Source organism: Vombatus ursinus, unplaced genomic scaffold (assembly GCF_900497805.2).
Source record: "Vombatus ursinus unplaced genomic scaffold, bare-nosed wombat genome assembly UNPS02014820.1, whole genome shotgun sequence".
NCBI lineage: Eukaryota > Metazoa > Chordata > Mammalia > Diprotodontia > Vombatidae > Vombatus > Vombatus ursinus.
The window spans coordinates 13,919,549-13,940,317 of record NW_020954598.1 but is presented as its reverse complement, the minus strand read 5'-3'; the positions used below and the strand labels follow the sequence as shown (position 1 = coordinate 13,940,317).

At 36.7% G+C, this 20,769-nt stretch overlaps 1 protein-coding gene across 1 annotated transcript in view; it reads left to right on the top strand.

The window, feature by feature from the left end:
* ABCA13 (ATP binding cassette subfamily A member 13) overlaps positions 1 to 20,769 on the top strand; it is a 489,891-nt gene that overhangs the window by 153,821 nt on the left and 315,301 nt on the right. Inside the window, exons 26-27 of the mRNA XM_027837266.1 lie at positions 1,082 to 1,256; positions 3,363 to 3,502. Of these exons, the coding sequence (XP_027693067.1) occupies positions 1,082 to 1,256; positions 3,363 to 3,502 (315 nt within the window). The remainder of the gene's footprint in view (positions 1 to 1,081; positions 1,257 to 3,362; positions 3,503 to 20,769) is intronic.

Here is a 20,769-nt window from a genome sequence, read left to right as displayed (position 1 = left end):
TTATTTGACATAATGATAAATAGAACTTTCTACGCTGTCATTTTCACATGATATTATGGTTTTTGACAGGGTACACTGTTCTATTTAAAAAAATTAATTTAAAAAATTGGGTGCAGAACACCATTTTAGGCTTTTAGAATTATAAAGTTTGAATACAGAATCCTCCTTGACCTTGTGTAGTTTATAGTCTAGTAGTCAGAAAAGATTCAAACCCAGAGAACACTATTCAACGTAATAGGATAAGGGAACGAAAGGGGTGCCTAACAAAGTACCATGAGATTGTTACAGGAAGTTGATCCCTGACTGGTGGAATCAGGGAAGACTTCAGTTCAGTTTAATGAACATTTTTGAAGAAGTAGCATGGCATCATGGATAAAGCAAAGAGGACTCAAAGCCAGGACCTGGGTCCAAGTCCTGCCTTTGTACACATACTGGCTGTGTGACCCTGGACAAGTAATTTTACTTCTCCCTGCTCTAGGCAATGCTTCAGATTATACCGTGCAGAAAAGATGCTGACTTACATGAGTAGAGAATGGTCCCTACCTGGGAGTTCTCTAGAGTCATCAAATCTGAGGTCTAGCCTTATCTCTATCTCTACTGACAAAAATGAAAAAGGTCCTGCCTTTAAAGATCCTACACTCTGTGAGGGCATACAACATGTATACAGGCAAGAAATTGCAAAGTATGCACAAATACTGAGTAATTTCAGGAGCAGGTAAGCAATGAAAAACCTTGTGTAGAAATGGTACAAGTTGTGCCTTGGAAGATGTTAGAGATTCTATGAGGTGGAGGTGAAGAGGGAGAACATTACAGGCATGTGCAAGCGTGAAAAGGTAGAGAGGTAAGAGATGTTATATACTGGAATAAAAAAACGCATTTGGAGTAGACAGCATTTGAGGTGGACTTTCCAGACTTAATAATCTTTCTATGTTAACATAAAAATAGTAAGAAGATCATAGGCTGACTTCCATATTCCTGTCTTAAGGAAGTTTTTGGACATGTTTAGAAGGAGGGAAATTTTTGGAAGGGATTGTTGAAAGCAAGCAATTTTTTCTTACCCTCATTAAGTTTGTTTTTTTAGTTTTCACAAGATGTCCAGTCTCGAAGTTCAGCTTTTGGCTCTCTCCTGTCTGTGATGAAGATGGTTTGCAAAGAAGCATCTTTCCTTAGCGACTCTAACATGTACATTAGCTTGCCCAGAGTGAATGATCTCTTGGAGGATGACAAGACAAAATTCAACATTCCCAAAGATTCAAGTAAGATCAACATCTGTTGTCAGTAATTTTTATTAATATGAACTTGAAAGCACTTGATATGTCCTCCTGGAACTGGCAATACATAGACACAGTCTTTGAGAATTCAGGGTCATCCCTACACCAATCTGAAAACTGCTTTCAATATGGGTATGGTGATAAGCTGTATGTCTGTCTTCCAAGGACCAACCCAACTAAGTTGAGCGTAGGGTGATGTATTTTTTTTAGCAAAAGTAGGTCATGGAATGATGAAAATAAAATAAGGAACAGATCTATTGCAGTGTATCTATCCTGACCAAAAAAAAAAAACAAACCAAACAAACAAAAAACAGAGGCTTCAATTATTTTTTTCCACATTTATTTGTTTTATTTTTAATTTATGGAAAAAAACAAGCGTTTCCATAATAGTATAATAAAAAAGGTGGTTACACATGAAACTGCAAATCCATTAATTATTGAAATAAGCATCAATAGTATAAAATTATATTGTTGTGGAACTAAAATAATCAGATATGGTTCCATTTTGTGATTATCCCTCATTTTTGAAGTTAGCTTTACTTGACTATAAATCATATTAAGATAAATTTGCCTATACATTTAATTGTGGAGAAATGAAGGTGACGGACGCTTATACACACAGGATGTACCTGTACAGCTTGCTAAAGGAATATTCTAACCACAACGTTCTGTCTTACCAGAAGTGTTCCTCTTTCCATGTCCCTCTTTACCAGAAATGGCCAAACCACAGAAGCATTTCAGGATGTGCTGCAAATTTTTGTCATGCTTATGCCAATTTAAAATTACAGTGCCTACGTAGCTCAAAATTGTTCCTCATTGTTCATTATAAAAATGCCATGTTAGCCTTCAGTCAGGGTCTCTGGTTTCTGAGAGGTCATAGATACCATCTATTGGCAATTGCTAGCCTTGCAGACAAACTGATCATACTCAGAACTCTCAGTCATCATTGATTTTCAGACACAACGTTGTACATACCAGGGACTCTTAACATGTAGTTCATGAACTTAAACATTTTTTCGTAACTGTTTTAATACAATAATAATAGGTAACAATTATACAGCACTTAGTATGTGCTAAAACATTTTACAATTATTATCTCATCTAATCTTCACAACAACCCTGGGAGATGGGTGCTATTGTTAACCTCATTTTATAAAGGAGGAAACTGAGGGAAACAGGGGTTAAGTGACTTGCCCAGGGTCATACAGCTAGGAAGTGTCAGAAGCTAGTTTTGAACTCAGATCTTCCTGACTCCAGGCCCAACACTCCATCCCCTGGGCTACCTTTGCAGCTTCATGCATTTTATTTTACGCATTTCAAAATATTATTTTGTGTAAGGGTCAATTGTCTTCACCAGACTGCCAAGAAGGTCTGTGACACAAAAAGAGGTCAGGAGCTTGGTACATACTAAATTGGTATGGAAGACAGGCCTTGATAGAGAATCAGATTAATAATAACAACTCACATTTATATAGCACTTTAAGGTTTGCAAAGTGCATTACATCTTCTACATCAATTAATCCTCACAACAGCTCCGGGTAATAGTTACTTCAGGTCCTAATATCTCCATTTTATAAATAGAGAAACTGAGACTCAGAGAGTTTAAGTGAACTGTACAAGGTCATCTAACTGTTCATTGTCCGAGGTGGGATTTGAACTCAGGTCTCCCTGAGCTTTAGGTCCAGGGTTCTTCCCACTTTCACCGTGCTGCTTCTGTTGGCTGTTATGATAATAACTCACTAATTTACAAGTTCATTTAATTCATATCTATTCTTACAAACTTTAAGCCTCATTGCCCATTTCTGTTCTTTGATAATGGCATCTTTTCATAGTTGAGGGTCATACTTTTGTCTTCCCTGAATGGTTAAAATGAACCTGAAACTCCCTTTGACTAATGAATCCTGAAAAAAAAAAGCTGTTTTTGATCAATTGCTTGATCTAACAGTAGTGAACTCAGAAGTTGTGATATGAAACACAATTTAAGCCATCACGATTTTGTAGTCTTTTGGAAATGCATTATTGTGAATATTGAGTGCTTTTCACTTGCATCAAGAAATATCTTTTAATCAATGGCTTCTTTTATTAAAACAGCGCCATTTTGCCTGAAGCTATATCAGGAGATTTTACAGTCTCCAAATGGAGCCTTGGTGTGGGCTTTCCTAAAGCCTTTATTGCATGGGAAGATATTGTACACACCCAACACTCCAGTGGTTAATAAGGTTATTGAAAAGGTGAGTAAATAATGCATCAAAATTTAATGGTGAGTATTATATTGTTAATGATTATCCATCCATATTTGTGAAGAAAACTGTTCGTGTTTAGTTTGTAGTTATGAAATGAAATGGTTTAACAATAATTGGATTTGACATATACATTGGTTGTTTAAAAATCCTCTAGACCTTTAACAGGTAAGGAATCTGAGTAATTTACTTTTAGATAGCCTTAGGGGCAGGAGAGATGGGAAGAAGAGTTGCTAGTGCTCAAAAATGATCATGTATATATGGGCATTTCTTTACAGGTTGTTGTCCTCAGGCTTTTTTTTTTCCTAGTGAAGCAATTGTGGTTAAGTGACTTGCCCAAGGTCACACAGTTAGTACGTGTCAAGTGTTTGGTCTGAGGCCAGATTTGAACTCAGGTCCTCCTGACTTCAGGGCTGGTGCTCTATCCACTGCGCCACCTAGCTGCCCCTTGTCCTTAGGCTTTTTGAGGGAAAGGACCAGTTTTTATTTTGTCCTATCCTCAGAGCCTAGGACAGTGCCTGGGCATATGGTAGGTGCTTAATAAATGTTTATTGAATTGAATTGAATATAGTAGGCATTTCATAAGCATTTATTGGATTGGATGAATGGTCATGATTGTAAATGGCTTGGCAGATGCAATGATATTGTAGGTTTTTACTATAAAAAGCATAGAAAATCCAGGAAAAAAATTAGTTATTTCACATTGTTCCAAAGGGGTCAGTACTGTAATAAGGCAAGGAAAGAGATAAGACCAGAGACTAGCTTCCTTGACAACAACAACAAAAAATCAAACAAGTTGAAATCAAGACATGATTTTAACTTGACAGGTAGGTAATAACCTGATATTTGAGCCCCTGAGGTGCTGATAGCCTGAAGCATGAGGACAGGCTAAAATGAGGCAGATGAAAACAAGGTTATCACAGTTAAGGTAAGATGAAACATAATGTGTCTTCTTGTATTTAAAAGATTGTTCTTTGGTCTATTTTGTGTTTGCTTGACCTATTATTATTGGGTGACTGAAATAACTATTTGATATTTTGTCACCATAAATATTTATACTTTATTATTATAAACACTGGTGTGATATTTCCCAGGGGTTTCTTGGTTTTCTAGTTCTGATATTACTCATGTCCCTTTTTCTGTCTGCTACACTAGATAATGAATGAATGACAAATATTATCTTATTTACTGGAAAGGAAATAGTCATGCATCTGACTTAATTTTTTCTTTTCAAGAGGAAAAAAATTAAAGGATCCATAAATATGGAATTAAAATTCAAATAGCGGTAAAAAAAACATAGTGTGTACTTGTATGTGCATTTATACATGTATACAAGCATTATGCTTATATATGTGTATATTATATATGTGTGTATGTGTGTTTGTATTTTACTTTCTCTTCCTTTTAACCCATTCTTCATATCACCACTAGAATCATATTTGTTGTTGTTGCTTAGTTGTTTTTCAGTTGCATCCAACTCTTCATGACCCCATTTGGGTTTTTCTTGGCAAAGATAGTGGAGCGGTTGGCCATTTCTTTCTCCAGCTCATTTTCTAGATGAGAAAACTGAGGCAAATAGCATTAAATGATGTTGCCAGAATCCTCCAGGAGCACCTAGTGCAGAGGTAGTTGCAAAAACTCCTTGATGGCTTGGGCTGTTTTTACTTTTTTTTTGTATAGTCAGTGCTTAGCACTGTGTCTGGCACATGGTAATTGCTTAATAAATACATGTAGCCTGCCTTCTTGCCTGACACACCAGGTACTTAATGAAATAGCTATTGAAAGATCATATATGTTTGATATATATATATATATATATATACACATATATACACACATATACATATATATATCTCTGTGCAGAAATATAGAGATACACATTTTGTATATATGTACATATATATGTATTTCTACATACATACATTTGTATATGTGTACACACGTATTTATGTGTAAACACGTAATTTCCCCAGCTTCTTGCAAAGGTTAGTACAGAAGGAGTTAAGCCATGTTTGATGAAAGTAGCATTTTTTTCTTCTTTTGATTTTTTCTTATACTTGCTGCAGCACATTGCTGAAATTAGAGCCAGAAGGCTTTCACACCTCGTGACATCAGTTCAGTGAGGTGGTGCATTTTCTTTAGCATACATGGAATTGTGTTTAAATAGCTGCAATCTTTTTGTGTAAAAAGGGACACTTGCCAAAACATTGTACTCTGCACAATGGAATAACATTTGATTAAATATATCCTGGGGGTTAACAACTTTGTTAAGATGTGTGGATGCTGGGAGATTGCTGTGATGATGGATCATTGTTTTTGATCCCAGTCCTGCTGGGATCTGCTGTTTCGAATGGTTTCTGCATAAGAATAATTTGGGCCCAATATCTTTAACTTAAAAAAAAGTTCTATAACTTTTAACCTCTCTGACATTTTCCTTATTCTTAAGCATATCTGTATTTTTAAGGTTACATATTATGTGGTTTAAAAGAGATTTTGACAGAGTAATGAAAACATACAGTTTAAGTAAGACATATTTGCCTAATTCCATACTGTAAAACAAGAGAGTTTAACTTTTTATGCATGTTTCATGAACCCCTTTGACAGACTGGTGAAGCCTATAAACCCTTGCTCAGAATAATGTTTTTAAATAATTGCACGTATGCTAAATTTCAATGAGAGGTTAATGAAAATGAAGATGTGATTTTCTTCCGCCATTCAAGTTCACAGATTCCTTAGAGTATACAGACCCCAAGTTAAGTAACTGTGTTATAATTTTTTTTGGTGCTTCAAGAGTAACAACTACTGCTGGGGCTTTTATCACAATTTTCAAAGCATGACTTGGAATTTCTATACTTCTTTGATAGAGATAATAAATATCATTTTAATGAACTTGATACTAACTTTTTTTAGTAGTAGATGGCAGAATCTTGTACATATTTAGTGTTCACAATTTAAGATAATGATTAGCAATTTTATTTATGTGGAATACATCTCAATTGATTCATCTGAGAACCTCTGTACTCTGATTTCCTGGTACTCCTTCCTGAGTACTTCCTGATACTACTTCCTGATAAAAGTCCTCAATATTCTTTTATTTTTGACTTTGTGTACCTGCCTTTGCTTCCCTTTCTTGCTTTTAATGAATGTCTGTGGCTAAAGAAATTCATCATCTAGTGGTCAACTCCTGTTCAGATATGAGTTGTACTAGACAACCTGAAAGGCCCATTTCAATTCTGAGATTCATTGATGAACCTCTTTGACCTTAGAAGATTAGACTTCTCCTTGGACAAAAGATATATGGTCTGGCCAAGACTTAAAGACTTTGCAACTTGTTAGGACCTATTAGAGATGGTTCTTACTGACATAGTCTTTGAGATCCCCAGGTACCCTCCATGTCACAATGAGGTATTGGAAAAGGACAGTGGTGGAGAATTTAGATGATTATATTCTTTGTTTTATAATCACTCACTCTAGAAAAAAAAATTAATAGAAATTGTCCTTATTCAATTCTGTAAAGCAATATGTGTGATTCATGAAGAACTTTTTGGTGTACCAAGTTCTTTCCCATAGATTTTTCTGTATGGATTATGGATCTTTGATCTCACTGATGGAAGTACTCCCTCTGATGACACAAATTGAAACTCATTCACAACTTCATATCCTAGTGACTCTTATCTATGAGTTTCCATAAATCCTCTACAGAGGGTACACCCAATGTGCTCAGGCCCTTATTGCACTGTCATATATTTCCCTGATGATATAATTTATATTATCATATTACATCGTTACATTATATAATCTCCATGACAATCTTATGAATTATTTTGTACATGGGGGTTTTATTATCCCCATTTTATTAAACTTTATCAAAGGAACCTAATTCACTCAGTCCTATGCTGATGCAATTAGGATTCCTGTTTATGACATCCTCAACAAATGTTCATCTAAAATCTATTTGTAGATCTTCAATGGCGATCTCATGTTATCCTCTTTCTCCCCAGGGCCCCAAAATTTGATTAGTTGGTCACCAAAGCACTAAAATCATTTTTGAATATAGCATTGACAGGGATAGAATCCTATGGCACTCCAATATAGGTATTCCAGATTAATATCAATACAAATCCTTTTTGGATTTGACCAGTCAAGCAGTTCTAAATCCAAATCTATATCTATCGATCTTATCCTCAAGGCTGTTGTAAGAGAATTCAACAATTTCTTGTTGAAATCCAGATATACTATGTGTACAGAATTCACAGCAAGATTACTGTGTCATATTAAGAGCAGTAGGAAATTTACTTTGAAAATATTTTGTTCCATTTTTATGAATATGCATTTTCTTAGTAGAATGTAAGCCACTTAACTCAGGAGTTGCTTCATTTTTGTCCACAGAGCCTGACACATAGTAGGTGCTTAATAAATATGTGTTGATTGATGGGTTGCATTTTTGTCCAGGAAAAGAGAAAACTTAGGAAGAATGACATTTTAGTGTTCTTCAAGTATTTGAAATAGCTGAAACATATTAAATCAGAAATCAGTAGTCCCTGATTCAAGTTTTGATTCTACCATTGACGGGTTGTGTAATCTTAGGCAAACAACTTCATCTCTCTGTGTCTCAGCTTCTTTATTTGTAAAATGAGGGCCATCAAATGATTTCCAAGGTCCCTGCTAATTATAAAGGTCTATTGTAGTCTTCATAACGCATTCAGTCTATTAATATGTCATTGAGAACACTACTTTGACATCCCGAAAGCATTAATGCCTAACATCACCAATGAGTAACTAAGGCTATGAAGAAGTCTTAATGTATGCATAGTTAAAGTAAATTTTATAAGTTATTCTTAAAATCCTAAAGAAGTAGCTCACCATTGTGACCTTATAGATGAGACTTTTTTTTTTTTTGCTTTGGATCAAAGGTCATCACAAGACTTACGACGCGAACTTTAAAATAGATGATTAAAAACCAAAATGGAGCCAACTTCAGATGAGATTCTGAGACTATCATAGATCATAGTTTTGAACAGATTTCATAAAGAGAATTGTTTTAGCTATAAAGTAGCTTTTGTTTGAATTATTGAAGGATCTAATAGAAATGATACTATCATTGAATCTCAGAGTTGGAAGGGACCTCAGAAGCCATCCATACTAAACTGAACAGTAATTCTTCCTATGGTATTCTTGACAAGTAGTCATCTATCCTTTGCTTCAAGAATCTCCAGGATTAGGTCACTTACTGACTGCCAGGGCAACTCATTCCACTTTGGGACAAATGTAATCATTACAAAGTTTTTCCTTATATTGAGCTGCACTCTGCATCTTGGTATCTTTCTCTGTTCTTAGTTTTGATCTCTGGGGCCCTTTGGAATAAGTTTAATACCTGATCCAAAACATCAGCTTTTCAAAGCTGTCATGTTACCTTTAACATTTCTAGGGTAAATACTCCCTGCTCCTTCAATCAATTCTTGTGTGTCATATCTTCTCATCCTCCTGGCTTGTCCTCCTTTGGATCTCTTCCTGTTTATTAATGTTCTTACTAAGTCGTGGTGTACATAACTGAACACAATCCTTTATAAGTGGTTTGGTACATTGGGGCTCTTATCTCACTTGTTCTGAACCTAGTATCACTCTTAGTGCAACTTAAGATCATATTAGTTTCAAATAAAGAACCACTAAAAAATAGGTTCGGACATATCACTGTCAGACAGTGGGTAAAGCATCTATTTTAGTGTTTATACATATATATATATATATGTATATATATTATAAAATGTTTTCCCCAATTACATGTTAAAACAATTTTTTAACTTTTTTTTGTTTTGAGTTCTACTTCCTTATAGAATAAGACAAATTTCTGTATTCAATGGAGTGTGTGTTATTCCCTCTTTGAGCCAATTCTAATGACAATAGGGTTCAAGCTCCCCTCCACCCCACCTTTCCCCTCCATTATAATAGCTCTTTCATGTCTTTTTTATGTGAGATAATTTATCTCATTCTATCTCCCTCCTCCTTTTTTCAGTGCAGTCTTCTTTCTCACCCCTTTATTTTGTTTTTTTTTTTCTGAGGATATCATACTATCAAAGTCATCTTATATCTGCACCCTTTGTCTACGTATACTCTAATTGACCTTAAAGTAATAAAGTTCTTAAGAATTACATATGTTTAACTGCCTTATAGAAATAAAAGCAGTTTAACTTTATGGAATCTCGTGTTTTCTCTTTCTTGTTTCTTTTTTTTCTATCTTTAATGTTATTTTAGAGTGGATACTAATTACAACAGTCCTAAGGACCCTCTGGCAGGGTTGTAGACATATGTAGAATAAAACATTTTTAAGAAGGTTCTGTAACTTAGGCATTTCACAGATGTAGGTTTTCAAGGATGGGTAAGGATCTTTGGTTGTGGCAGCAAGCCTACTTTAGAATCTAATTGGATAAAAGTTTGTCTGAACCTTATCAATGTAAGTAAATTTGAGAGTTAGAATGATATACTCTGATTAATTTTAATTATCTTCTACCATCTGGGAGTATTTGTTAGTCAGCCAAAATAGTTAGCCAGGCATTAGAATTTTTATAAAATATACTATAATGAAGTTAGTGCTCATCTGAACAATGATTTCCAAACTCAAAAGGAAATAGAAGTGATTATCTATAAATCATCCTTAGAGGTGATTGTCATGAGAACCTTGTTTGGTTGCCCCTGAATGTCGGCTGTGATTGAAAGAATAAACTGTGCCCAATTATCCTGCCAGGGTTCTGTAGGAGTAAATAAGCTTATTCTGCCAATTTTGTAAAGTTTTTAGATTTGTCAGCCATAATGTCATAGCCCTAGACCATGCTCAATAAACTATTCAGACCATTGTTTTACTAAAGAAGAGTTTTAAGGTTGGATCATAAGGTTGGGTATCCTGATGATGGGAGTCTTCGGGTGAGAGTTGGTAGAGGGAGCGAAGTCATGCTAAGTAGCAGGGACCATTGGGACTGGGGGCCAGTGAAGGAATAGGGTTATGTTGCATGGTGCAAGCTGGTGGAGGAATAATTAAGGGGCCAATGTGAATGTGGCAAAATTTCAGAATTTTACATGACTCTTAGAGTGTAAGTCACTGGAGTTATGACTCTCTTGTGTGATTATTAGGAAAGTACTTCTTAAAAATATGTGCCTGCTATTTAAATACCCAGCCTTCATCAATTGGCTAATCACTGCCTGGGAAAGTTGTTTGATATTTTTATCAATTGTCAGTTATCTCATTTTTGAAATTATGGTTATTAGAGAGATCCTTCTTAGGATCTTAGAATTCTACAATCTTGGAGTTGGACTCTAGAGATCATTTACTTTAAGCTATTCATGAACAAAACTATCCTCTACAATATTCCAAAGAAAGAGTCACATAGTTTTTGCTTAAAGGCTACCAGTGAGTGGAGATTCCTTCCCTCACATGGCATTTTATTCCACTTTCGAATATCTCTAATTGTTAGGAAGTTTTCCTATATATTGAACCTCTTAGTAAACTCTCCATTATTCCAAATTTCTTCTTGAGAGGCAAAGCAGAACAATTCTATTCATTCTTCTACATGATAGCTCCTCAAATATTTGAACAAAGCTATCATGTCCTATCTAGTTTTCCCTTGCCTAGTTGATTTAATCATCTTAGTGGTATGATATATAGCCACTTCTTTCTCGTGGTTACGTTGTTCTTGATATATTCCATATGACTATGGCCTTCCTAAATATAGCTCCCAGTACTCCTGATGTGATGTAATCAGGGAAGAGTATAGTGGAACTATTATTTAGACACCATGCCTCTTAATGTAGACTAGGACATCATGAGGCTTTTTTGACTGCCAGATCATTATGTTGACTCATTAACCTTGTGGTCCACTAAAATCTCAGTGATCGCTAAAATTCTTTTGAACTCTAGGGTTGTATGAATTTTTTCTACTGTTTGTAAAGGTAAACCAAGAAGTTAAACCATGACTTTATGTACTATTAGTAGTCAGTGATGCTTTACTAATTAATTAAATAACAGTCACCACTTTTGCCATAATTTTCATTCTTATGTCAGTCAATAATGTCCTCATAAAAATGGCTTGCCCAGGGGTGGTGCTAATAACAAAAATTCTTTCACCTGTAGCAGGGGATAAAGTAGACTTATTGGTGGCTAATTGGCAACAGTGGCACACAGATCAGTCTAAGTGCTGGCGTACTTATGCTGGGCAGCTAAGTGGCACGGTGGGTAGAGTGATAGGCCTAAAGTGAAGAAGACCTGGGTTCAAATCCAGCCTCAGACACTTATTAGCCATATGATCCTGGGCAAATCACTTAACTCTGTTTGCCTCGGTTTCCTGTAAAATGATCTGGAGAAGTGAATGGCCAACCACTTTAGTATCTTTGCCAAGAAAACCCCAAATGGGGTCATAAAGAGTTGAACATGACTGAACTACCACAAAACTTATCCCGGGAAAGAGGGAAGATCATCTGGTTAAGTGACTTGCCTATTCTGCTTCCCTACTTGGGGTGGTAGTGTTGATGGATATAATGGTAATGGGAGCCTTGGGATGAGGTTCAGTGCGAGGCGTCAGGTTAAGCGGTAAGGATCATCATTATTGGGGCCATTTAGGAGTGGGATTGTGCTGCATGGTGCAGACTAGTGGAGGGCCTCAAAATTCCATGTCCCTGGTCTTTGATGAGCACAGGGATAGAGGTCTCCGATCTGTTGTGAGGAGGAAGTATTTCTCCCTTCAGAAGAAGGATACCTCCATGTGTGTCACTGCCCTGGCACAAAGCCCTAATGTCCTTGCCCTAGTCACAACTCCGTATTTAGCCCTTTATGGTCTCTAAAGCACTTTAAATACATGATTTCATTTATTCCTTATTACAACTTTATGAGGTAGGTATTACAGGAACTATCATTTCCATTTAACAGGTGAGGAAAGGGAAGCTTTTAGAGGTTAAATTACTTTCCTATGGTAGCACAGCTAATAATTATCAGAGATGGCATTCAAACCCTGCTTTTCTTGACCTATTTCCCCACTATACCATATTCTCATGTACCTATAGAATTATCAGTATAAAGAGAGCATCTTACAGAAATAATTTACAACTGCTTGGGGAAGATGGCAAACAGGTTTTGAATGGTTAGAGTTGAATACAAGATTATAGCTGAACTTAGAATAGAATGCATTTTAATACATAATATATGCTCATCAAATAATTTGAATGAAAAAGAAAAAGTTTAGTTATGTGATATTTATCAAATAATTAAACAACCTCTAAAGCTGAAGGAGCCAATAACATGAAATCAATGTCCATAGATATGACCAGTGGTTACTGGAAGCACAAATCCAGAACATGCATGACTATAATATTCAGAGAGTAGTAGTGTGTGAAGGGTCCTAGGCGAGACCTCAAAATAAATAGGAACCTTACCAAGTGAGCTCGGCAGTCGATAATGTAATTCATAGTTATCAAGGCTCCAAACACAGACACCTAATCAGTGAGCTGAAAAAGCACGCCCAGTAGCCCAGACTGTGAGAATTATAATATCAGAAGGTCCGATGAAGTGTATTTTTTAAAAAAAAAATCATAACTCAGCTAAACATCTCCTGAAAAGTAATTACATTCTATAGGTGAACTTGCATGATTTTATCCTCTACATGCCAACACTATCCTCTGAGACCACAGATCCAGTCTTATGAATAAAGAAAGCCTATTCCTAGGAATGATACCTGAGTGCCTGCTAGAATTATTTGTATGGAACTTTGTTATAGACTGTTTGGGTTATTTTTCTTACACCCCTTGTTCTTTTTTTTTAAAATTAATTTATTTTTAGTTTACAACATTCACTTCCATAAGATTTTGAGTTCCAAATTTTCTCCCCATCCTTTCCTTCCCCTCACCCCAAGACGGCATGCAATCTTATGTAGGCTCTATTTATACATTCATATTAAGCCAATTTTTACATTAGTCATGTCGTAAAGAATTAGAACCCATGGGAGGAACCATGAGAAAGAAGAAACAAATAAACAAAGAGCAAATCATAAGCTTCTATCTGCATTCAGACTCCGTAGTACTTTTTCTGGATGTCCACCCCTTATTATTCTAGAGGAGATTTCTACTAGAGGTCCCGTTATTACCTAGAAGTATTTTTCTTTCTTTTTTGGTCATTTTCACAGTTATTGATGTATTTTGTTTTTATATCACATTCATTTCTTGATTACTTCAATTTCATTAGAGTTCTCTTGTAAGAAAATAAAACACTTAAGTAAAAGTAATAATATAGTAGACTCATGTGAAAATGCATACATTTCACATCTATAGCACCACCCCCATCTCTGTTTTAAAAATTAACAAAATTTGTTTTTCTCCCTCCTATCCCCTCCTATCCCCCTAATCCGACCCCATTGAAAAGAAAAGAAAAAAAAATATTATAAGAAACATGAGTCAAGCAAAACAAATTCCCCAAATGGCTATAGCATAGACACATACTTATATAACATATACACATATATATGTACACATGTATGTATGCTTGTATATATGAATATATATACACACACATACTTTTATGTCTCATTTTTCATCCCAAATTCATCCCTGCTATGTAATAGATAGCGTAAAGTATTTTTCATAGGACAGCTGCTAATCTTCCACTTTTCTGACTGTCATCATTGCACACTGAGTCAAAGGAAATGTGAGGAAGGCCAATAGAAATGGAAGATGGGGAATCTATGGGGATTTTAGCCCCCTTCTTCACATTCCTGCCCGAAATAGCTCGGCTGACTCCTTCATTGGTCTGGAGTATGGCATGAGTCATATTATTCCAGGATCTTTGTTCCCTCTAACAGCTGAATCTTCATTTGTATCGTCCTCCTCCTCCTGGTTGTTTAGTCATTCAGTCAACTCTTTGGGACCCCCTGAACCATTGCACTTCAATGTTTTTTTTTCTTTTTTTTTCTTTTGGCAAAGCTACTGAAGTACTTTGTCATTTCCTTCTCTAATGACTTAAGGCAAAAAGAGGTTAAGTGACTTGCCCAGGGTCACACAGCCAGTGTCTGAAGTCAGATTTGAACTCAGGTTTTCCTGACTCTAGGCCCTGCACTCTACTCACTGAGACATCTAGCTGTCCTCCTACCTCACTCCTTTTAGAAGGCCAGACCAGTATAGCCTTTTGTTTTCTACAGATGTTGTGTTTACCTTGATATGGGCTCCATTTTGTTTTCTACAGATGTGTTTACCTTGATATGGGCACCATTTTGTTTTCTACAGATGTTGTGTTTACCTTGATATGAGGACTGTAGGCTATTGTTCATACATTGTGATGAATGAGGAGCCACAGCAAGCACTCAGAATAATCGCTATTACCCTCTTTCCATACCTATGTTGGGGCAGGTAGGTGGCACAGTGGATAGAGTGCTGGGCCTGGAGTCAGGAAGACTCCTCTTCCTGAGTTCCAATCTGGCTTCAGACACTTACTAGCTGTGTGACCCTGAGCAAGTCACTTAACCCTATTTGCCTCAGTTTCTTCATCTGTAAAGTGAGCTGGAGAAGGAAATAGCAAACCAATTCAGTATCTTGGCCATGACAACTCCGAATGGGGTCTAAGAGTTGGACACAACTCAAAAAAAATGAACAGTAATGTCTATTTTAAAAAGTGTGACCTAGTAGAAAAGGCTGTTGAAGGAAAATTATTCATTAGGACTTCACTCTAAAGAAATCAGGCAGGCTCAGGAAAGATGCTGCAAGAGGAGTGTATTATTACATACAAGGTATAAGCATTGCATGGGCCTGGGCCCCAAACTCAGACTGAGCTTGAGTTTTTAAAGACAAATCTTTGAAGTGAAGGGGTTGATTTTTGATAGGTTAAAAGTAAGGAGGGGATGGGTTTGTATTATCTCAATGCTAAGAGTATAATATCAGTAGGTTACTGATTACAAAGAAGGATGAGGGTATGTGTGTCTATTCCCTTTGATCTGGTATAGAGGGTAGCTTCCCTACAAGAGGGCCCACGACGTTTACCTGTGAAGCCCCCTTCTGTCACATACCCTTCCTGGGGTGAGAGAGGTTTGTCATGTTTCCCTGTGTAGCTCCCTGTCACTTATATCTCTAAAGGAAATGGAGATTATAGGTATATTCATATTTTAAGTAGTGGTAGTGGATGAATTCTCTAACAGGGCCCTGGCCTGGGAGGTCTGGAAGCCTGGTCCTGATACTATAAAAATGGTAAACATTTTTGTAGCGTTACTTATATTATCTTATTTTGTCCTCACATCAACTTTGACAGGTAGGTAATATTATTGTCATCATGTTACAGAGGAAGAAATGGGCTGAGAAGAGTGAAGTGATTTGCCAAGGGCCACACCAGGTGAATCTGAAGTGTTTTGAACCCAGATCTTCCACTTTGCAGGTTCAGGGTTACATCCACTATGCCTTGCTTACCTTAGTACAAATCTAAGCTCTGCCACTTTCTAGCCATAGGACCCTGGGCAAATCACTAGACATCCTTGAACCTCAGTCTCCTAGTAAATGACAATCTCCAAGCTTACTTTTAGCAGTAAAAATTAATGATTCTACAGGACACCTCCCACCTGGCTCTTCTTAGCTCCAGCTAAGACAGTGTGTCAGATGAACTATTACCAAAAGCTGCATTTGTCACCTGGGGAGGAGTCAGGGGCCCTTTGGATGCTTTTTTGCTCCTTTTTGTTAGCCTGTTGGGTGAGTGAATTTTTATCTAAGAGGATGCAGAGAGCAGAGGTAGAGGGGGTGGGACACACAGGACAGGTATTTTTCAGTGTGGTGTGGTTAGTGGTAGAAAGATTAGTGGTATGGTGGCTATGAAATTCTCAGAGACTATCAAATAAAAATGAGATTCCTTTGTCTGGCATTCAAGGCCCTCATTGATCTGACTCCAATCTACCTTTTCTAGTAATACATCTCACTGCTCCTCTGTACAAATATTCAAATCTCTGTGACCTAGTGCCAGGCAAATCTTCTGCCTTAGGAGATTTCTAGGTGGATTGTTTATACTTTTAAATCAACTAATTACTCAGCGTTTATTAAGAACCAGCTATGTGCCTGGCACTATTATCAGTATTACTGATAAGATTACTGAGTATTCAATTCAATTCTTTTAATTAAATATACATTAATATACATTTAAATGCTCATTACTCTACTTCAGGCCTGGATAATACACCACCAGCAGGTTGCTTTGGCAGGCTGCAAGCTGCCCACGGGCCCTATGTTGTGCAGCCCTGCTCTACTTCCTGTATTCTACAGTTCAGCCAAGCTGGCTTTCAAGTATGAATTGTTTAATTTTGGCTTTGTGTCCCTAGAAACATTGAAGGTCTTTGAGCATAAAAATGACATAATTCAAGTGACACTTTAGGACGTGTGGGAGAAAGAGTGGTAGAGTTACAAAGATAATGGATTTGGAATCATAAGACCTAGGTTCAAATTTTGGTTCAGCTATTTATCATTTGCATGACTTTTGTCCACCACTTCTCTCTAGGTTTCAGTTTCTTTATTTGTAAAAGGAGGCTGGGAGAAGTAGGTTAGATTCAATTAAAAGTTTGTTGTTTAGTCATTCACTCATGCCCGACTCTTTGTGACTCCATGGACCACAGCACACCAGGCCCTTCTATCCTGTACTATCTCAAGAACTCTGTCCAAGTTCTTATTCATTGTTTCCATGATACTATCTGTTCATCACATCCATTTATTAAGTATCTGAGATGCATCTTAGAACAGTGGATAGAGAACTGGCCTCAAAGCCTTCCTAACCTGAGTTTAAATTCTACCTCTGAAACATACTGGCTTGGTGACTGTGAGCAATTCATTCAAACTCTCTGTATTCTAGACAACTCTCTGAATATAAATTATGGAGAAGGGACTTACCTCATCTGTGAGTTCTCTATAATAGTGAAACTTGGATTCAGTCCCAATTCCTTATTAAGAACCCACTGTATGCAAGACAAGGATGATACAAAGTCACAAATGAGATAGTCCATACAACAAAGGAGCAATTACTCTCCTGAATTTCATGAAATCATCCAGCTCTGAATCTTATGATCTTATGATGTTTAATATTGGCAGTATGTAGGATGCTTTGAGAAGGAAGAGCTAGAAAGTGATTGTGAAAGTCCAGGCATGAGTTAATAAAAAAAAGAGCAACTGAGTATGTGGAAGTGAGAGGTGTTAGAAGAATGTACAGGATGTGTCTTGTGAATCCATTCACATATTAAATCAGGAATTACAAGATGAGAGGTGATACCATGTACTGGTAAGAGCCCTGCAGTTGGAATCAGAGGGTCTTGGTTTGAATCTGGGTTCTGTTACTTAATCTGTATGATTATTTGACCTTTCTTAGTCTCAGTTTCATTATCTATCAAATAAAAGGCTTGTGCTAGATTATCTGTAATATTTCTTCAAATTTTTGATCCTAGGGTAGAATAAAAGGAAGAAGAGCTATTAAAGATCTTAAGGAACTAAACACCTGGATATAAGGTAGAGCAGGCATGGGGAGGGGGAACACTAAAAGTAGGGGAGTAGAACATGAAAGAATGAACCTGGAAAAGATCAGAGGAGGATCAGGCTTGCAGAATAACATGAGGTTTCAGCTTAGACATTTTTTTTATATGTCCACTGTGATATTGAAGTGGGAATATTCAGTCAGCAATCAGAAATGTGGAACTGGAGCTTAGGAGAGGTAATGATTTATTATGCAAATTAAGGAATCATCTGCTTAGAGGGATAGATGAGAGTGTATGAGACCTCTGAGGAAAGAGAATGAGCAGTGAGGATCTAATACTTCTCCCTCTCACTATGTCATTTTCATTTACAATATTCATCAATTACATTGAAAATTTCTCTTGATGTGGCATTGCCATCACCAGGTTTTCAAAGTACCAGATCTTTGCTAATATCACCTTCAACAACATAACATATGTAATCAGATGAACATCTTTAACTACATCTGTTGTCTCAGCTACTTACAATGAACAATAAGATTTTAGTTTCTCAGTTAATTGATCACCAAGGTCTTCAGGCAGATGGGCAATTCTCATCAGAGTGTTTACAAGTGGAATGATTTGAAAATGCTCTGCATACAATTCAGGAAGCATCTTTTAAACCATATCAATAGATCTAGCTACAACCATCAATTGTACTATTGATTAAGGTTTTTGTGTTTAACAATTCTGTAAATAATGTTAAGGGTACAAACAATGCCTTTAGTATCATAGACTTTTTTTAGTTTATTTTTGCTTATAAAATTGTTTTTTTTTCTGGAAAAATGCTCTTGTTTTGTCTACATATTTTGCATGTTCATTTTGAAGATACCATTTCATTTGATTAAGTTTTACGTTATATGTAGGTAAAGAACTCATACAGAGAACTTTAATAGCAGTACTTGTAAATTCCACTGAAAAAACATAATGAATTACTTTTCTGATTTTGGATATTTTACTTCATGTTTCTATTTCTTAAAGGCTTTTGTTTTCACTTACATCAGTTTTGACTGTCAGAAGATTTTCTACTTAAACCAGTTATATATTTACCTACCATGAATGGGGGATTATTTTACTTTAAAAATTAGAGCCAATAAAAAACATTTAAGACAAATTTAAATGTAAATATATATCTATAGTCATTCTTAAATTAATTTAATTTTTTTTGAAAGTTACAGAATTTTTTGGGAGGTAACTTATTACATTGTTCTTTTTTTTTAATCACAAAAATTTACTGCAAAGATCCTTTCCCCAATTTTTTGCTTCTCTTCCAATTTTATCTAAATTGGTTTTATCTTTGTGTTAATTTTAATTTTATTTTTTAGTTATTTTTTTATTTTTAGTTTTCAACATTTTCTTCCACAAGATTTTGAGTTCCAAATTTTCACCCCTTCTTGCCCCTCCCCTACCCCAAGATGGCATGCATTCTAAGTACCCCTTCCCCTAGTCTGCCTTCCCTTCTATCTCTCCCCCCCCTTTTCTTATCCCCTTCCCCTTCTATTTTCCTGTAGGGCAGGATAGATTTCTGTACCCCATTTCCTGTATTTCTTATTTCCCAGTTGCATGTGAAAACATTTTTTTTAAACATGTGCTTTTAAAACTTTGGGTTCCAAATTTGCTCCCTTTCTCCCTCCCCACCCACCCTCATTGAAAAGGCAAGTAACTCAATAGCGGTTATACATATGCAGTTATGCAAAACACTTCCATGGTAGTCATGTGTGAAAAACTAACTCTATTTTTCTTAATCTATTCTGTCCCCCATTTATTCTATTCTTTCTTTTGACCCTGTCCCCTTGATGTGGTTCAGGGGCTCAGGGGTGCTGGGACCCCAATATCACAGCCCCCGGGTCCCACCCAAAAGAATTTGACCCAAGCCTTCTTTCAACCAAAGACAAGGTTTATTGAAGATTCGCCATATTAGCTAGACTCTTAAGGAATCTGAGCATCTGTGGGCTATTGGCTAGACTCTAAGAATCAGAGCATCTTAATGGAAACAAGATGGACCTTATATACGGAAAGGCTGTGGGAGGGATCTAGGAGTGGCCAAGTAGTTTGGGGTGACAGGAGGAAGGGCCTAAGGAGATCTGGATGGGAGTGGCTAGTAAGCTGGGGTGAACAGAACTCCTGGGACCTGGACCGTGGGTGGCCAAGGGAGAATGGAGCCTAGCTAGGATTAAGGGTGGGAAATGGCCAGGGGCCATAGGGAGGTTAAAACAATGGAGGGGAGATTGGGTGTAGCCACATTGAAAGGCCAGTTGATGGGATTATGGCCTCAGGGGAACACCAGAGTTTTGGCCATGTGGGAAAGTCCAGGGCTTCTCCTTTCTGGGGTCCAGATCCCAACCCCATCACCTTCTCAGAAGTATTTGCTTCTGATTACCCCCTTTCCCAATCTACCCTCCCCTCTATCATCCCCCTGCTCTCTTGTCCCCTTACCCCCCTATTTTCCTGTAGGGTAAGACAGATTTCCATACCCAATTGAGTGTGTATGTTATTCCCTCCTTAAGTCAAATCCTATGAGAATAAGAATCACTCATTCCCTCTCACCTTCCCCCATTTCCCCTCTACTGTAAGAGCCTTTTCTTTTCTGCTTTTTTTTGTGAGATAATTTACCCCATTCTACCTCTCCCTTTCTCCTTCTCCAAGTATAATCCTCTCTCTCCCCTTAATTTTATTCTCCAGATATGACCCCTTCATCTTCAACTCACCCTGTGCCATCTATCTATCTATCTATCTATCTATCTATCTATCTATCTATCTATC